Raw genomic sequence first — 18,113 nt, 5'->3', positions numbered from 1 at the left:
CAGAGCAGACCTTGATTCATTTTGCTCTTTACTATATGTTTTCGTTGCAATTATTAAACTCACTAGACTTAATACATTTTTCGGACGCTATAGTAAGTACTATTTAGGTACTACAAATAAGGCTAAATAACAAGTATACAGCTTTTTCCCACTTTTTATTGAATTTTAAACAATCAATAAACAAATACCAAACTTTCTTATTAAGATAACTCACCCTTAAAATTCAAAACACTGAATTACGTGTTAGCGTTTCTGAACGAAAGGTTTTTATTTTGTTATTCTGGCAACATTGAAGTTTTTCAATTTTCAAACGGTTTTCGTTTCGTTCGATTTATTTTATGGCGATTTATCAGTAAAAGTTTGTTAAATTGTTGTTTAACTCAAACAACTATGTCAGTTTTCAACGAATTACTGCCTAAAATCTGTGAAATTTCGAAAACAATTAGAAAAAATTTCAACGATGACCTGAAGGTAAAATGGAAAAGTGAAGTGTCGCGTGTGATTGAACAGTATCCATTTGTTTATTATTCGAATTTAATGAAACATATTCTTGTAATCATCTGAAATATGTTAATTAGTGTTGAATAGTGTTTAAATTATTTAAAAAATTGTGTTGTAGGTTGCGTTTGAACGGTTAGATAAGTTTGAAGAGGAGTTTCAAAAAGGACGCACCAAGGCGCGGGAGAAAATCGCAAAAGATAAGAACCAAGGGCCAATCCTTCAGATCATTAATGAAGACGAAGGTAATCTTTTAATCCTCAAAACAACAGCATGATTTGAAGAATGTATGATAGACTTTTTATTCTACCAAAACATTTGTTGAACTTTTCCTCACTTATTCAAAGATAAAGTAAAATTCAGTTAGTTTTATACTGTTTGAAATTCTATAAATAGGGCCATTCCTTATGAAGAAAAGTTGAAAAATATTTTGATAAAAACATTTATTACACCAAAACACCAAATATATCTAATAATGCTTCATATATGTAGACTGCTTCGTATCAGTTTGATTAACATCCTTGGGACATATGATTTGTCAAACTTTACCGAATGAAATACCTACATATTAGGATGTGTACATGCTATTCTAATAATTTCATTCATGAAATGCTACATCTTGCCATAAAAAATATTTTGTAGATGAATTGGTAAAACACCCATCAGAAACCAATGAGAAGCCAAGTGACAAATCCAACACAGACACAACCAGCAGAAGTTCAATTGAAAGTAACTCTGATAACACCCAAAGAGGATCTAAAAAACGAAATAAGAATGAAGTTGATGGATTATTTAGTCCAGAACAGGATAAAAGATTGAAAAGAAATGCTTCTGTAAAAGCTCAGAGTATTATTAGCAAACAGGTAATTCAATTTTGAACAAAATTGTACTCTATTGGAATTTTTTATATCAATAAATGCAACTGTAGAAATGTTGATAAATCATCCAATACTTATCTAAAAGAAATTAAACATTGATGTTATGGGTCGTATGCCTGCACATGTACGTAGGTACTATGACCCTGCCTATTTCTCCTGCGAAGTACTAATATGTTCCAGTATGAAGAATTGGGTACTGAGACTTAGAACTTATGTCTCGTGGTGAATGGAGGCATTTACTTTGTTCGGGTCTATGAGCTCCAGTCACCACTTAACATTAAGTGCATCATGATCGCTCACCTATCTAATCAATAAAATAAAAAGTACAATTAAAACAAAAACAAGTTCAAGAAAATACAAACCTTGATGAAGATTACATGCATACAGAATACTGTAGATAGTAGACAATATTATTAGAAACAATAGAATATAATACCAAATGACAAACCAGTTGATTCACTATATCAAAATGAATTTTCCAATGTTGTCTAGAGACATTGTGTAATGTTGCAGAGTAAACACTTTTGACATAGACAACCTCATTCTTAGAATATATAAATTTGTCACTAATTATTGTTAATCCTGGTCTCATACTACTAAAAAGACTTTACTGAGTTATGACAAGTGGTTCCTTATAGACCTTTGAGATTAATTTATCACTTAGCCCACAAGTAAACCACCCTAAAAGTATGAGATACATTGATTTTATTTTATTTACAAACATGACATGCTTGTCTCACAGAAAGCCATAATTAAGTTTTACTTCAATAGGTGAATGTAAATTTAACTCAAAAACTGCGTAGAGAGAATTCTTCAGCTAAAAATGATAAACAGAATCAACCAAAAGATGATGACAAAGAAAATGAACCAATTTCAAACATTCAGAGTAAGTAGTTTTTTTTTTAATTAGACATACATTTTGAAAACAAACCTTTTTTAATTGTTTATATTCTATTTTTATATCAAGATATATTGAGACATGGGGTCAAATTTTCAAAACTTGAGATATAACAGCTGTCTCACCTGTCAAACTGGAACATTACTGTTTTGTAGCAGAATCAGACAGGATGGTGGTATGTGCAGGCTTTGGTATACCTTACCATCACTAAATCTGACCTCAACAAGACTATTAATAATAAATTGTAAACTATCTAAAACAATAATTACAAATTCAGGTGCTAAGTTTATATTATGCACAATTTCAGTTAAACAAGAAAAGATATCGCTGCCTCCCGAGTCTATGGAAACTGAATCATTGCCCTCAGATATTGAAATAAAACAAGAAAATGATGATTTTGCTATGCCTCCACCAGTTGCTCCAGTACCAAGTAATCAATTTGATAATAATATCTACTTTGAAGTTAAATTGAAAATAAATTAATTTTTTATTATTTAAGAAAAAAATAGACATAGATTTCAAGCTTCAGGAAAAATATACTGTAAGCTACAATAGTTTTATTATTCGTAGACTGTGAGCCTTATCCATACTAATGTGTAACTATATTTGCTGATTCATTTGATGATGATTAATGATGATTCATTTGATTCTTTGTATCTTATTTACAATTTGACTGCAGGTGGGACCGTAGGATATACATATTATTTATTATACATTTATATATCTTCTAACTAATCAATCTCTACAATGAGCACTCAGATTGGGTCACTATGCTCATTGTGCCTGATCCTCTTAAATCGGTACATAAGAGTGGTACATTTACTCTTGCAACAATGATAAACCATTTCAACCAATAATACACTTCATCTGAACCCGGTCAGTGGATGAGCACAAAACTAATATTGCTACTAACCCTGGGGCGTGAGCTTGAACGGCCAGAGTACAAAACGATTAACTTAATGTTCATTGACAATCAATTAACGTTATGATCATTCTTGGAAGAGGTTAGCGAATAATGGCCATACAACTCATGGTATGAACTTGGAAAATGTCAAACTTTCCACACTCTTTCTGATATTAATATTATTTTACAGAACTTCGTAAAGCTGTTACTAAAGAGAAGTCACGTGATGAAGGGAGTAGTTCCGATGAAGGGACGCAATATAGGACCACACGAAACAAGAAACAGGCTGATATGATGCCGCCACCGGTTGTACCGTGTATGTAATTTTTTTTTATAGACTCAGTTGGTGATGTCTAATTACTGATATCCATGGACATTGGTAATATCATAAAATGAAGCTACCAACTACCACTAAGGGTTGAATTATTCAAACATTTAAGGTGTTGTTCATGTAAAAACTTGTTTTCATTCATGTATTTTTACTGGATCGAATAGAAAATGCGGATATTGCATGAAATTTCCGAGTTACAATGATAATCTACATTTAGAATATCAATAAATATTACAAATTGGAAAAGAAAACAGTTTGTTTTTCAAAACAAATCTCTAGTTATTTGCTTCATTTTGTAGCTGCCCGTTCAACACGGGCCAGTTCCAGAGCAACAAGGAATATTGAAACAGAAGATAGTTCTGCTGATTCCAGAACTAAACGGACTCGAACTAAGAAGGTAAAACAGAAGTTGAGATAAAATGATTAATTTAAAATAAGTAGATGTTAATTAGACATTTGAGTAAAAAAATGTAAAAAGTATAAAATTTAGGGGAACTTATTCAGCCTCACATGCCAACTGGTGTACAAGACTGGTTGTGTTACCGTTTATTGATATCTAAAAAAAACTGATATATAATTGTAATCTCCTTAGTGTTATTCCATCAGTTATTGTTCTGCTGACATCAACCTAACCTTTATTCTTCATCCTTAGTGATTGTGCATTTCTATACTAGTATGATAAATGTGGAAATGAATTATTATTTCTTTCTGACACTTTTTCCTCTTAATTACCCAATTGTTCATGATAAAACTTTTGAGAATCTCTCGTACAGAAAGAAGTACTATTCCTGATTCAATAAATCTTTATCACGAATATGTAGACATAGAAGATACAAAAAATATATATTCTGAACTGTTTATTTTACAGAAAGCATCAGAAGCAGTGGCAGTTGAACTGGAGAAAAATGAACTGACACATAACAACTGTACGTACTATCACTAAATGTGTATCGGGCACCTTCTGAGTGAGGCGCGTCCCAAAAGACTGGGATGGACGGTGTCAACGCAGAAATGATGTACGATGGACCTGAATGGAAAAAGAGGACATGCCACACTGACCTCCCGCGGGCTTAAGACCAAAAAAAAGTGTATCTCAGAATGTATCACCCACAGCAGCCCAATTGGCTTTAAGCGGATACTGAAGCTCATAAGATGGTGGTTGCCAAGTCCAGCATTAATTGCATGTGTCTTTTTGACTTTTCTTTAAATTTTTTTTTTTTATTGTCTAGATGGGTGGACGAGCTCACAGCCCACCTGGTGTTAAGTGGTTACTGGAGCCCATAGACATCTACAATGTAAATGCGCCACCCACCTTGAGATATAAGTTCTAAGGTCTCAGTATAGTTATAACGGCTACCCCACCCTTCAAACCGAAACGCATTACTGCTTCACGGCAGAAATAGGTGGGGTGGGGTACCTACCCGTACGGACTCACAAGAGGTCCTACCAAATTGCCTGTACAGGCTTACGAGCTTACGGCCTACCTGATGGTAAGTAGTTACCGTCGCTAATGGACATCCGCAATGCCAGGGATAGAGCCAAGCCGCTGCCTTCCAAGCCATAGATCTGGCATTTTTTTGGCTATAGGCAGTTAATATTGCGTCGATGACCTCCCGAGGCGTCTCTGCACTAGAAGCTTACTGTCTGTTGTATAACACCCCGCCCTCCAGCCCGGATCCAGTGGCTGCTCACGTCCTGTCAATAATTCCATACTTATACTTGGCATTATGTTAGGGTAACCACACTGTAATACTCGTGTCTATAGGGTGACATTCAATTCGAGATGGTCCTTGCACTTCCGCGACCCCTTTACCTCAGATTGTGAGATCTTCTAACCTTAATGCAACAAGAAAGTTACTGAATTTTAAAACTGTCTGTTTTGTGACAGCTAATTCAAGACGAATGAGGAATAATGAAACAGAAGAAGCACCGGTTGAGGGCAGACCTAAACGGACTCGAGCTAAGAAGGTAAATATTAAGACTTATTCAAGTAAAATGAAGCAGACTAACACCGCAATGGATAGGAAATGAGCTATAACTGAAACTAGTTAGGGTGCAACAAATTTTTAACAACTCACAATGAAGCTTGCTGTGGTAATAATGTGTGATGAACAATGATAATATTTATTTATATTTACTGGTGGTAGGACCTGTTGTGAGTCCGCGCGTTTAGGTACCACCGCCCTGCCTATTTCTGCGGTGAAGCAGTAATGCGTTTCGATTTGAAGGGTGGGGCAGCCGTTGTAACTATACTGAGACCTTACAACTTATATCTCAAGGTGGGTGGCGCATTTGCGTTGTAGATGTCTATGGGCTCCAGTAACCACTTAACACCAGGTGGGTGTGCTCGTCCATCCACCTAAGCAATAAAAAAAAATAAAAAAAATTATATGACCTGATTGATTTCAATAAATTCTCCTAGTACTACATACTTGTGATTATCGGAGTCTGAAATATGTAGATTACATTAATTATAATGAAATAAATTAGAATTGTCGGAAGAGCAGTACGATGCAATCGTAGGGTATAAACGTACAAGCATACGCGGTCGCCGGCAAAACTAAATCTTCTTTTCTTTTTCTCCACCCTTTTATCCCACTAGGTGGAGTTGGCACTGCAAATTTTTCTCTTTCATTCTTTTCCATCACCAAAAAGTGTATCTTAGAAAAAAAAAAAAAATTAATATCGTTTACCGCCTGACAGATGTTAGTTGGGCTGCGTATAACCCCAAACTGCTCTTCATCTTCAAGTAACTACACAATCTTTCAAATATATGAAAATCCACCATCGATTAAAAAATGTTCACAAATTAGTGTAGTGTAATATTGCTATATATATATATATATAGTGTTTTTGTACGTATTTCTCTTGTTACAGAAGGCATCGGAGCTAGCGCCCGAGCCCCCACAAAACGAGCCAACACAAGAAACTTTACCAGGTGTGTATTGAGATTCATGAACATTATCCAATCCCATAGGTCCCTCAATGTGCCACTGCAACCCACCGTGTGGCCAAGTTTGTCTAAAGCTTTATTCTGTTACAGCTTCGCCCGCGGAAAAGCCACGACCAAAGCGCACGAGGAGACTACAAAAAGCTGCGTGAGTTCAATATTTCGTTTATTTATTTTTATTTATTGCATATATGTGAGGCCGAGCTCACAGTGCACCTGGTGATAAGTGATTACTGGAGCTCATAGACATCTACAACTATATACCGCCACCCACCTTGACATATAAGTTCGAAGGTCTCAGTACAATTACAACGGTTGCCGCACCCTTCAAGCCGAAACGCATTACTGCTTCACAACAGAAATAGACAGGGTGGTGGTACCTACCCGTGCAGACTCACAAGGGTAGGACCCACCAGTGATCTAAAAGTATTTCATTATTTCTGAACTAAATGGTAATCAATTTTGAGCCCTATACAAGTTATCTATTATATTACTATATAAGTGATCTAACTTTTTGATAATTGTAATGTAACAAAATTTCAGTGAGAAAGACACTCCGAAAATTGAAGAATCAACTCCGGAATTGATTTCGCCTAAAGAGGAACGCTTGTCGCAACCAAACGAGATCCAGTCGCCCATTCTACAGAAATCTAAAATTGTGACTGCAAATAAAACGAATAATACGGAACAAACCATTGAAATAAACAACACGCAGGACACCGACGCTGCCGACACTCATCAAGATGGCGGCCTAACACAAAATGGCGGACAGGAAGCGACGTCACAAGACGTATTAGACGAAACGAAAGTGATCATAGCACCGAACGCTACCTTTAATTTGAAAGAAATGGATAAGACAATGGTCCTGCCGAATGGAGTTTATAACCACGCTCCGGTAACACCTAAGAATGTCGTGAGTATTACACTATTGTGTTCCGTATCTTCCTTCAATCAATTGTTTTTTTTTTATTGCTTAAGTTGGTGGACGAGCTCACAGCCCACCTGGTGTTAAGTGGTTACTGGAGCCCATGGACATCTACAACGTAAATGCGCCACCTACCTTGAGATATAAGTTATAAAGTCTCTCTCTCTCTTCTCAGTATATGTACATACTTGTATACATTGTTGTATACATACTTGTTTGTACTGCGCCTAAGCCGAGCTCCCGGCCTGAACACTGCGATGCTCATATCGACAAATTGAAGTGAAGTCGTCGTGGCCTAAAGGATAAGACGTCCGGTGCATTCGTTTTGAAGCGATGCGCCGGTGTTCGAATCTCAGGCGGGTACCAATTTTTCTAATGAAATACGTACTCGACATATGTTCACGATTGACTTCCACGGTGAAGGAACAACATCGTGTAATAAAAATCAAACCCGCATAATTATAATTTGCGTAATTACTGGTGGTAGGACCTCTTGTGAGTCCGCACGGGTAGGTACCACCACCCCGCCTATTTCTGCCGTGAAGCAGTAATGCGTTTCGGTTTGAAGGGTGGGGCAGCTGTTGTAACTATACTGAGACTTTAGAACTTGTATCTCAAGGTGGGTGGCGCGTCTACGTTGTAGATGTCTATGGGCTCCAGTAACCACTTAACGCCAGGTGGGCTGTGAGCTCGTCCACCCATATAGGCAATAAAAAAAAAAAATATTGATATCTCTAAGTTCTAGTACAGGGGCTCCCAAACTTATTTTGTCTAGTGCCCACTAGAATAAATTATTTTTAGCGCCCTCATTTTTTCCCCTTCTTAAAAACCAACTATAACGAGAGCCCAGTCGGTGTCTAAGAGTCCTCCTAGATGAAGTTACAAATCGTCTTCCAATCCTCTACATAACGCCCCCTTTTTTTTCTGGGATTCTTACCGACCCCCTTTAGCCTGCAGCGCCCACAAGGGGGGGGGGGGGCGTTATCGCCCGCTTTGGGAAAGGCTGCTCTAGTAAAATCTCAATGAATTAACATGTAGTTTGCTCTACTATTCATAAATAAATTTCAATGCAAATCATTGACGTTATTCCTAACACATTTCCAGGTTCAAATGAACGAAACTGTCGTGCTGGAGAGACGCGCTTCGCAAACTGCGCCGCCGGGGAAAGAACACAACGTAATACTGGACGCCACAGTTGTCCTCGATAAAGGTATGTGACTCGTCGTGAGTATTGTCATGTCGAAGCGACTTTTTTTTCCTACCTAAATTGATAGCCTTGAGAGGCTATTTCAGCGTAACCTTAAGTGCTGGTTCACGTTGACTCGCGGGCGCGGTGGCGGGCGCGGTCACGAAATATCAAACATATGGCGTAATATACGAGTGTTCACGTACGAAGCGTAGCGGGCAATTAGCGATTTGCGCGCGCGTTCCGCTTGTGACAGTATCAAACAAGCGAGTTGTATGGGTGTGTTCACGTCGAGCTAGCGGCGAAGCGCGCGATTCACTCGCGACGTCGGATAACTTCAACCAGTTTGAACTTGTCGCTAGAAGCATTATGTCTTTCAATACAGAAGAAATGTGAATAAAGTATGAAATTCACCATACCGTTCTCTTTCTTTATTAATTTCACGCACACCGATTGTAATTGTTATCATCTCCCACTTTAGGTATGAATTTTCGGTTAAAAATAAAAGATCGTCGTCCATGTTTTCAATCTGTGAAAGCAGTCAAACTCGCGCAAACGCCTGGCGGCCAATGTGAACACGAACTCGCTACGACTACCGCGCCCGCACCCGCCGCCGCGCTCTACGTGAACAAGCACTAACTAGTAGGTGAGCTCACGGGGCTCAAACCTGACGACGTTGCTAACACGAACCCTAGCAAGAGCCGTGCTTCGCAGAATCTACCACCGAATCGGAAACGCGACACACTGAGAAGATCCGGCGAGAAACTCAGTGGGCTGTGTCTGTGGGTTAATTTACTCGTCGAGCCCTTCGTCGCAAGCGACGGGTTCGATGAGAACGATGACCTATCGAAGCGACGCCATTCACTATAATATAGACTATTTTTCAAAACAGGTACAAAAGTAAATATGACAGAGGACAATTCATTATTGACGGACGACAGCGACGTCCCGGAGACCAGCACGCCTCCCCGGCAAGAGCTGCCTGCCGCGCAACCCAAGTTCGTATACCTTATTGACTTGTTATAACCAACACTTCCTCAAGCATGTGTGTTTATTGTGAGATATGTACAAAAGACTATAAAATTCATCAAGTCATTACTGGTTACATTACTGGTGGTAGGACCTCTTGTGAGTCTGCACGAGTAGGTACCACCACCCTGCTTATTTCTGCCGTGAAGTAGTAATGTGTTTTGGCTTGAAGAGTGGGGCAGCCGTTGTAACTATACTGAGACCTTAGAACTTATATCTCAAGGTGAGTGGCGCATTTACGTTGTAGATGTCTATGGGCTCCAGTAACCAATTAACACCAGGTGGGCTGTGAGCTCGCCCACCCTTAATCAATAAATATATATATTACAAACGATTGGTGGGGTTGCACTTCTAAAATATATTAATGCGTGAAGCAAAAAACCTGTATGCCTTTTTACAACAATAGCGCGGATGGTGGAGTATGTAATTTCCCATGCTTATAGAAAATATAGAGAAAGAGTGCAGAATGTTAATATTTTTAATGCATAAATAATACATTAAATCAATAAAAAACATTACACACACTACTGTGCATTTGACGTTTATTGTCAAACTTTTGTTGTTGTTTAAAGTCTGTAATCAAATTAAGAATACTCTAAGTTTGTCTTTAATATCGACGCTTGAAAGGCAAACGTGACTAAGCGACAATGCGTGAACTTTACAGTAGACTAATTTAAAGTTGAAACACCTGAAAACAAAATTTATTTTAACGAATCCAGCTGTAGTAGAATCTAGCTAGTAGCTGTAGGATTGAAATGATTTTAACAGACCTAGAAATATATATTTTTTGCGCATCGAATATGGTTATTGCCTATCATTTATGTACAAAGCAGTTATTGTCGCTTAGTCATGTTTGCCTTTCAAGCGTCGATATTATTTGTCTATATTGTAGTCTTGGTGGAAGGTGTGATTATAAAAGTATAATAGTATTTGACAATAGAACCATAATATTGTTCAAAATTATAATTTCAATAATAATAGTCGAATTTCGACTACTGTGGGATGACTAGTGATAATAGTATATAGGCTATAAAGTCACATAGAATCGACAGGACCGTGCGCGGTTGTAACGTAGTTGTAAACATTAACTTAATATAAACAACTTAATATAAATTTCATTGCACCTACCACTATTTACGCTGCACTAACTTTGGTTGACTGGCAGAGAATGCCTTAGGCATTAAGTCCGCCAATGTAAATTTTACGTGAAGTGTAATAAATAAATAAAATAAATAAACAAACCATCTGTTTTGTTTCTTCTCCAGGTCTGCCGTGAAAGAGAAAGTGCAGCAGTTCGAAGAGCTGGCTTCCAGAGTCACCAGGACCAAGACCAGAGCCATGGCCAAGAAGGTACTTAGTGTTGGATAGCTCCACGGGCTACAAGGAAACAGCCCATGACTAGCTCAGCAGAGTCACCTGCCCTCTCCCATTTTTACATCATTCTAATTCATTTGCTTCATACGCATGATACACATAACTAGTCTGTTAGAACCACAACCATTGATTGAACAGTATGTGTTCATTATTTTGGTGTAACGTTTACAAACACTGAGTAGTAAAACTTAATTCAATAATTTAGCTTGTCATCAAAGCATTTTTTTTTTAAGTTTTAAAGCTACATATATTATTATTTTACTAAAATCAAGATCCTACGAATTGACACAAGTAGTTTGTACTGGACTGTTATCGTATGTATCAAATAGCTTGCACCTTATTGGATGTGTTGTCCTTGTTATCTCCAGGAGGAGCGGCCCGAAGACCAAACCCCGCCCGACCGGAAGGCGAAGGCCGCGCTATCAGCGGACACCTTGAGCAAGATGAACTCTATGATCTTCAACGGGAAACTGCCACAGGTGCAACCCTTCACAACCCTGGTTGTCTCGTTCACCAATCACAACTCGCATATTCAAATATGAAGAGAAGAAAAATATTCTAAACTAGCGACCCGCCCTCGCTTCGCTTCGGAAACATTAAATTTTATTATTGATAGGGGAGTCCCGCGGTGTTGCGCGCGGTACAACAATAACTGCGGGTAATGCCGCGGGGCGAAGCTAGTCTAAAAAAGATAATCCTTATAACATCAGCTACCTATTAGTGAAAGTCTCATTAAATCGATCCAACCGTTCCAAAGATTAGCCGGAACAAGCATTTTCCAGTCATTTCCAGCTCAACAAAGTTAAATCAAACAACTCAACAAAAGTATTGTGACATCGCAGATTGGTCCCTATTCTAACTCTAGCCTCTATTCCTCCCAATCTACTGTATAGAACCAGTCAGATATCGCGCACTGTCTGCAGGTGTCCAGCTCGGCGTCGAAACCCCGACCCGTGACCGCCACCAGCGCGAAGCCACCACTGCCGGCCTCCACGTCCAAGCTGAGCGTCGTCAGCAGAGCCCGGGAAGCCGCCGAGGAGTCCATCAGGAGCGAGAAGGAAGACGCCAGGAAAAAGAAAGAGGCCATGCTTGAAGCCAAGCGGGAGATGCAAAAGCGGTTAGAACAATGTCTTATTGTGTTTTCATATTGTTACGCGCTAGGGTTCGGGATAAATAAATCGAAGCTTGAAAGGCAAACGTAACTAAGCGATAATGCGTGAACTTTACAGTAGACTAAGTTGAAATACCTGAAAAAATTGCTATTTTAACGAATCTATAGCTGTAGGATTGAAATAATGTTAATAGACCTAGAAATATATTTTATTGCGCATCGAATATGGTTATTGCCTATCATTTATGTACAAAGCAGTTATTGTCACAGTTTTCCTTTTAAGCATCGATATATAATTTTTACTCACAAAAGTTTCATTTTTACCCCTCACAATTTCATTTTACCCGTTTCCCCGACCGATGATCTAAATATATGTGTTTATGATTAGTAAGCGCGAGGAGAAGATGGCGGCTGCGGCCGCGGCACGATCTGCCGCAGAGCTGAGCCGCGCGCGCGCCGTACAGGACGCTGCCCGGGAGCGCGCGCAGAGGCAGGCGCTCGCTGACAAGGAGCGCAGGGAGCGGGTCAAGGAAGTTGAGAGGGTCGGTGCTTGTAACATCCCCAGTATGGTCTAACCCTCGGACACAGCCCACTGAGTTTCTCGCCGGATCTTCTCAGTTGGTCACGTTTCCGATCGAAGTCTCACCATCGACAACAAACACATCACTAAAATGAATCGCATTGAGCTGTAACGGACCGTGCGCGGGAGGGCGGGACGATCCAGTGGCCCGCACGCCCGCTGCAACACATATTTGAAGTATTGGTCTTGACATCAATCACATTGATCACACTTGTAAATACACTGAGACCTTAGAACTTATATCTCAAGGTGGGTGGCGCATTCACGTTGTAGATGTCTATGGGCTCCAGTAACCACTTAGCCACCAGGTAGGCTGTGAGCTCGACCACTCATCTAAGCAATAAATAAAAACAATATTATATAAATAAATTATTCGGACGCCAAATATCCATTTTGTTATTTATTAGTGTGGAACGAATAATCTTTTACTGTTCAATTATTTTCCAACTAATTTTTTTAATCTTTAATAATTTTTGAACAGAAGAAACAAGAGTTGGCTCGTAAAGTAGCCGAAACAGAAGAGCGACGTAAGGCAGAGGAGCAGGCCCGGCAGCAGCGGCTGGCGGAGGAGCAGAGACGCGCCGAAGCCGCTAGAAAGAAACAACTCGAAGAGGCTGCGGCGTACGTTGCTATATTTTATCACGTAACCACGAAACGTAATAAAAAAAAAAACCTAAACGGACTAAATCTCATACTCATACACTCATACTCTATACGATGATTCTAATATTTTATTCATAACCCCAAAAACTCATTCACTCGTTCAATAGTACACAAGTGACTGATTTTGCTGCGCACTCTTGTGCTTAGTCATGCTTTCAATCATATCTTGTGCATAGATAGTATTGTGTTACTTGTGTAGCTAGTTCTCTTGTTTAAGACTGGATTATTTCTATTTTAATACTTAATTAAAAGGCAATTAAAAAAGTTTTCAATACATATCAAGACGTTTCACATTATCGGTGCGGACTCGGATAATGCAAAAACTCAGACGGCACGAATCCATCCTCCCCATCCTCCCAAGTGGAGTTGACTTCATCGCCATGTCCTCCTGCAGCACCACGCTTAACCCAAGCTTTGCTTCATCACGCCAACACCACTCTTTTGATGAGCTGAAAATACAATAAACATAATTCTTCTTTTCCTTCCTCGCTTCCTCGTTACTGAATTCGTGACCACCTTGGTCTAGTTTCTGCACCAGCTTCCTCCAACGTTGCCTGCATGCGGTCTCCTTAATGGCTTCCGTGGCGCTGGTGTTTGTGACCTCCTTGACAATGTCCGTCCACCTGGTTGGCGATCTTCCTCGACTTCTCTTTCCTTCCACGTGACCTACAACTATTAGTTTTTCCAAGTTGTCAGGATTTCGTCGGACCACATGTCCAAAGTACTTGAGGAGACGCTGCATGCAGATTGTAAAATATAATCGGACATCTATAATTTTCAGAATGGAAAAAGAAGCGGCGATGATGGCGAAAGAGATTGAGAAACGACAAAAAGAATATATCGAGAAGAAGAAAATGAAACAAAGAATGGAAGAAAAAAGTAAGTCTGTACTTTATTCATATGTCAGTTAAGTTTATGTAACGGGACTCTCGGAACATGTTTAAGCCATAGATATTATAAAATATTGTTTATTGTATACTTTTAAATATTCGTCGTATTTTCACTGTTGATTAATTATTTTCTTTACAATTCCACAGTGCACACCCCACTAAAAATGCAAGGAACACCAAGCCACACGTACCCAATGGAACCTGTCTACATGCAGGACGGCTTCCAGTATCTCAACTCTGATGAAGATGAACCATCCAATCATGGACACGTGCCCGAATGGAGTACTAGCAAGGTACTAGCGACTCTTATCTTGATAAAAATATCTATATATTAATACGTGAAGCAGGAACTTTGTAGCCCTTTTTCCGAAAATTGCGCGGAAGGAGGACTATGAAATTTCTCACACTTATAGAGAATATAGAGAAGGAGTGCAGAATACTAATTTTTTTTTTAATTATCCATAAAAATCATTAAAGCAATAAAGAAAACATTACGCACACTAACATGTATCTGACACACGCACACACACACACACAAATTGAGAATAGATTAATATTATTTGTCTAAAGTGTAGTCTTGGCGAAATCTATGACTATAGAAGTATAATAAATAGCCTTTGACAATAGCCATAATAGTGTACAAACTTTTAATTTCAATTATAGTCGATGGTCGATTTCGACTACATTGGGACAACTAGTCTATATAAATTGATAAAAAAAATTGAGTCTTAGAAATAGGCTTATATGTTAGCTTATACGGATAGACATCCTATAGGTTATGTGATGCTAAGCAGTTATTGATGCACCACAATGTATGCTTCATATTTACAACTATGAAATGACTATTATAATGTCTCCTGCTCATAATTTATTTTACTTAAAATTTTAATCATAAAGGTTTTATACGGTAACTCGAATACCAGATTAAATTGTGAACTGATTGCAGGCCCGAAGACTACAGTTATACGTGCAAACACAACTGTCTCAAAGTCACATTGACAAGTTGTTCTCGGTTCGAGTACACAGTCCTGATTTGAGGGAGATATTCCCAAACATAGACCGTTCTAGATTGAAACGTACTTCTTCAGCGGTGTGGAGGACACCGCCTAACAGATTACCAGCCGTACACGAATGAAATGGAATGTAAGTCTGTTTTTATTGATGTACAAAAATTATCAATTTTATTAACTTAAAGATGACTCTTTGTAAGTTTTAAAAAATGTACAGATTGAAGTGTGTACCAGCTTGAGATACATAAGGGAATTTCTCAGAGACGGATTATCCGTAAGGCAAACTAGGGACGTCATAGTCAAAAGGGGCGCGTGAGCTCAGAATTTTTAAATAAATTAAGATAAGATTAAAAACTAAATGCTGATCTATAATAGATTGTTCATTCCTATTTAGCCTATTTCCCAGAGCAGAGAGGAATCATGAATTTCGATGTTAATTTTGTTGTCCCTCTTGATTTCTTCACAGTTATAACGTCATATTTCATTCGCGCATTAGTGTGGTCTACTAAAGTCTAGAGTTTGATCATACAACGTCACCGTAATTGCAAAAACAACTAGTTAATATTTATAGTATTATGATGGCCATTTATGGGCGGTACAGGGGCGCCGATGAAGTGATTGCCTAGAGCGCTCTGGACCTTTAATCCGCCACTGGAGTTTCTTGATATTATAATTATATTATTTAAATTGAGAGATGGATTGCTTGATTGGATGGAGCGGGTAGTAAATAATTGAATGATAGCAAAATATTACTATACTGTGATGCTTAGCACCTTAGAAGGCTAGCATCTTTGACATTGCTATAAAAAATTGAAGGCACTGGTCTAAACAAAGTGTATTATTTGTACAGTTATTACCTTTACGACTTCAATTACAATTTATTTTCTCACAGTTACATTCAATAGATTAATAAGATCAATTTCTTTTCCAGGTACGATATACAAAATGGACAAAAACTAGAGTCTGCAGGCGGAGGAGTATGTGTAAATAAATCATGTTAATATTATTTGGACATGTTTTAATCAAGAAGGATTCATCCCAAATTCAATGATATAAATGATTATTAAAGTGCCATGTTGAACACAATGTTCGGTGTGGTTCCCGGTTGAATAATATCGATCTGTATGTAAGTCCTTTCGAATAATCTAGAAGTTTGAAGCTATATTCAAACACTGAAAAAGCTCATGATATGAAATAAGTGACATCTGAGGGACATTCGCTCGACCATAGAACCTACACACATTCTGTTAAAAAAATATTTACAGAGAAAACATTGTGAGAATGACATTGCCAATACTTTGGTTTTTACTGGATTCATTGCGAGCTTAGCCAATGTGAGCGAAGTCAATGTTGACAATGAATATTAAGAATTTAACAATTATCATCAATTTAACATGAATATTTTATCCCATCGATAATATTAAATTCTATTATAACATAATAGTAGTTATATGAGGAAAGACCTACTTAATCATACTATTTTAACATATTTGTTGGCATATTGTTGTACAGTTGAATTTACCTTCTAAAGCTGCTTTCAGACTATGTTATAATATAATAGCATATAGTACATAGCTCATAGCACAACAATATCGCGCACCATACATTGCTATGGACACGTTCACACTGTACTGTACTATATGGCTACTATTATTGGCTAAGTATACGCTGCTATACTATATGGCACTATAGTATAGCGTAGTCTGAAAACAACTTAAGACTTCAACGTAAATTAATAGCCGAAGTTTATCATCTTGCAAATACATATTTTAAACACATATATATATATATATCATGATATAATTGAATCCTTTGTTTGAACAAAACATTTTCTTACAAAGAATTTATAAGAGGCTTTGCCGAACCCACCCTCAAATCTTGTAGATATTAATGTAGAAGAAATTCAATGAAATTGTGACATAAGGCTTCCCATACAAATTTCATCGATTGAAATTTTTAGAAGTCGAATCAATTATTGAAATGTAAATTAGGTATTTGCTTTCTATCTTCTACGCACTCCTGTAGCTTCAGATGTATCTATCATTAAGTTCCGAATAGTGCCGCACCATGCTCACTGTGTTGTATTGTATTGTATTGTATTGTACGGTGTTGTGTTGGAACTGGAATGTCTCAACATTGAAAAGATACTTAGCATGAAGCAGGCCTTTTGTATTCACTAACGTTTCACGCCTGAAAGCGTTTTAAATTAATCCTAATGTATCACAAATATTATGAGACTACTATTAAAATAATATTTAAACGTTAAATAATGTTAGGAGACTACTTTTAAATAATATTGAAATTATAGATCTAAAACCTATAGTCTAGATTCATGTTCCTAAGAAAAAGACAAATGGAAACCACACAAAATCTCTATATCACACTGTAAATATAGAGAGATCGTTGTACCCGGTTACTGAATGTTCAAAAACCGCTTCATATAATTTATATATCTATACTAGCATAACAAATTAACATTATTATTTTTTGTCATTATTATTAGGGAGTCCAACACTCATAAATATTAGCCTATCCATTAAGTACATGTATTTTCTACATGGATACCAAGTTTCAAGTCAATCGGATGCATGGTTCAGTAGTTATAACGGAACATCCGTAAAAACCACTGTAGATTTATATATTAGTATAGATATATATATTTTAGTTATACTAGATTACGCCTTTCATTTAAAAGCATTTCTATCAGACTACAGTAAACGCGTGTTGGGGCACTGGCGATATTATCAAAATGTGCAAAATCTGTAGCCTTCTTGTAAATTAGTCCCCTTTAGATTTTATCGGGAATCGTAATATTTAATTAGTGTACTTTATTGATAAACTAGTATATAAAAACTTATTGAAATAGTAAATTGTATTTACAGTAAT

The 18,113-nt window shown here is 37.7% G+C and overlaps 1 protein-coding gene across 1 annotated transcript; it reads left to right on the top strand.

Annotated features, from left to right (window-relative positions):
• Positions 1 to 236: 236 nt before the first annotated feature.
• Positions 237 to 16,231, top strand: Incenp (Inner centromere protein). Its single transcript, XM_089739085.1, has 23 exons — positions 237 to 471; positions 620 to 743; positions 1,141 to 1,361; positions 2,148 to 2,262; positions 2,582 to 2,704; positions 3,369 to 3,494; positions 3,809 to 3,906; positions 4,378 to 4,435; positions 5,398 to 5,477; positions 6,387 to 6,447; positions 6,553 to 6,607; positions 7,003 to 7,372; positions 8,489 to 8,594; positions 9,463 to 9,568; positions 10,865 to 10,949; positions 11,342 to 11,452; positions 11,897 to 12,090; positions 12,473 to 12,626; positions 13,146 to 13,285; positions 14,109 to 14,206; positions 14,365 to 14,510; positions 15,164 to 15,360; positions 16,159 to 16,231. The coding sequence occupies exons 1-22, from the start codon at positions 391 to 393 to the stop codon at positions 15,350 to 15,352; spliced, it is 2,841 nt and encodes a 946-aa protein (XP_089595211.1). The 5' UTR covers positions 237 to 390; the 3' UTR covers positions 15,353 to 15,360; positions 16,159 to 16,231.
• The last annotated feature ends 1,882 nt before the right edge of the window (positions 16,232 to 18,113 follow it).

The sequence above is a fragment of the Bombyx mandarina genome, chromosome 28 (genome assembly GCF_030267445.1).
Source record: "Bombyx mandarina strain Sakado chromosome 28, ASM3026744v2".
NCBI lineage: Eukaryota > Metazoa > Arthropoda > Insecta > Lepidoptera > Bombycidae > Bombyx > Bombyx mandarina.
The sequence above is the reverse complement of the archived record's forward strand: the minus strand, read 5'-3'. Positions and strand labels throughout refer to the sequence as shown.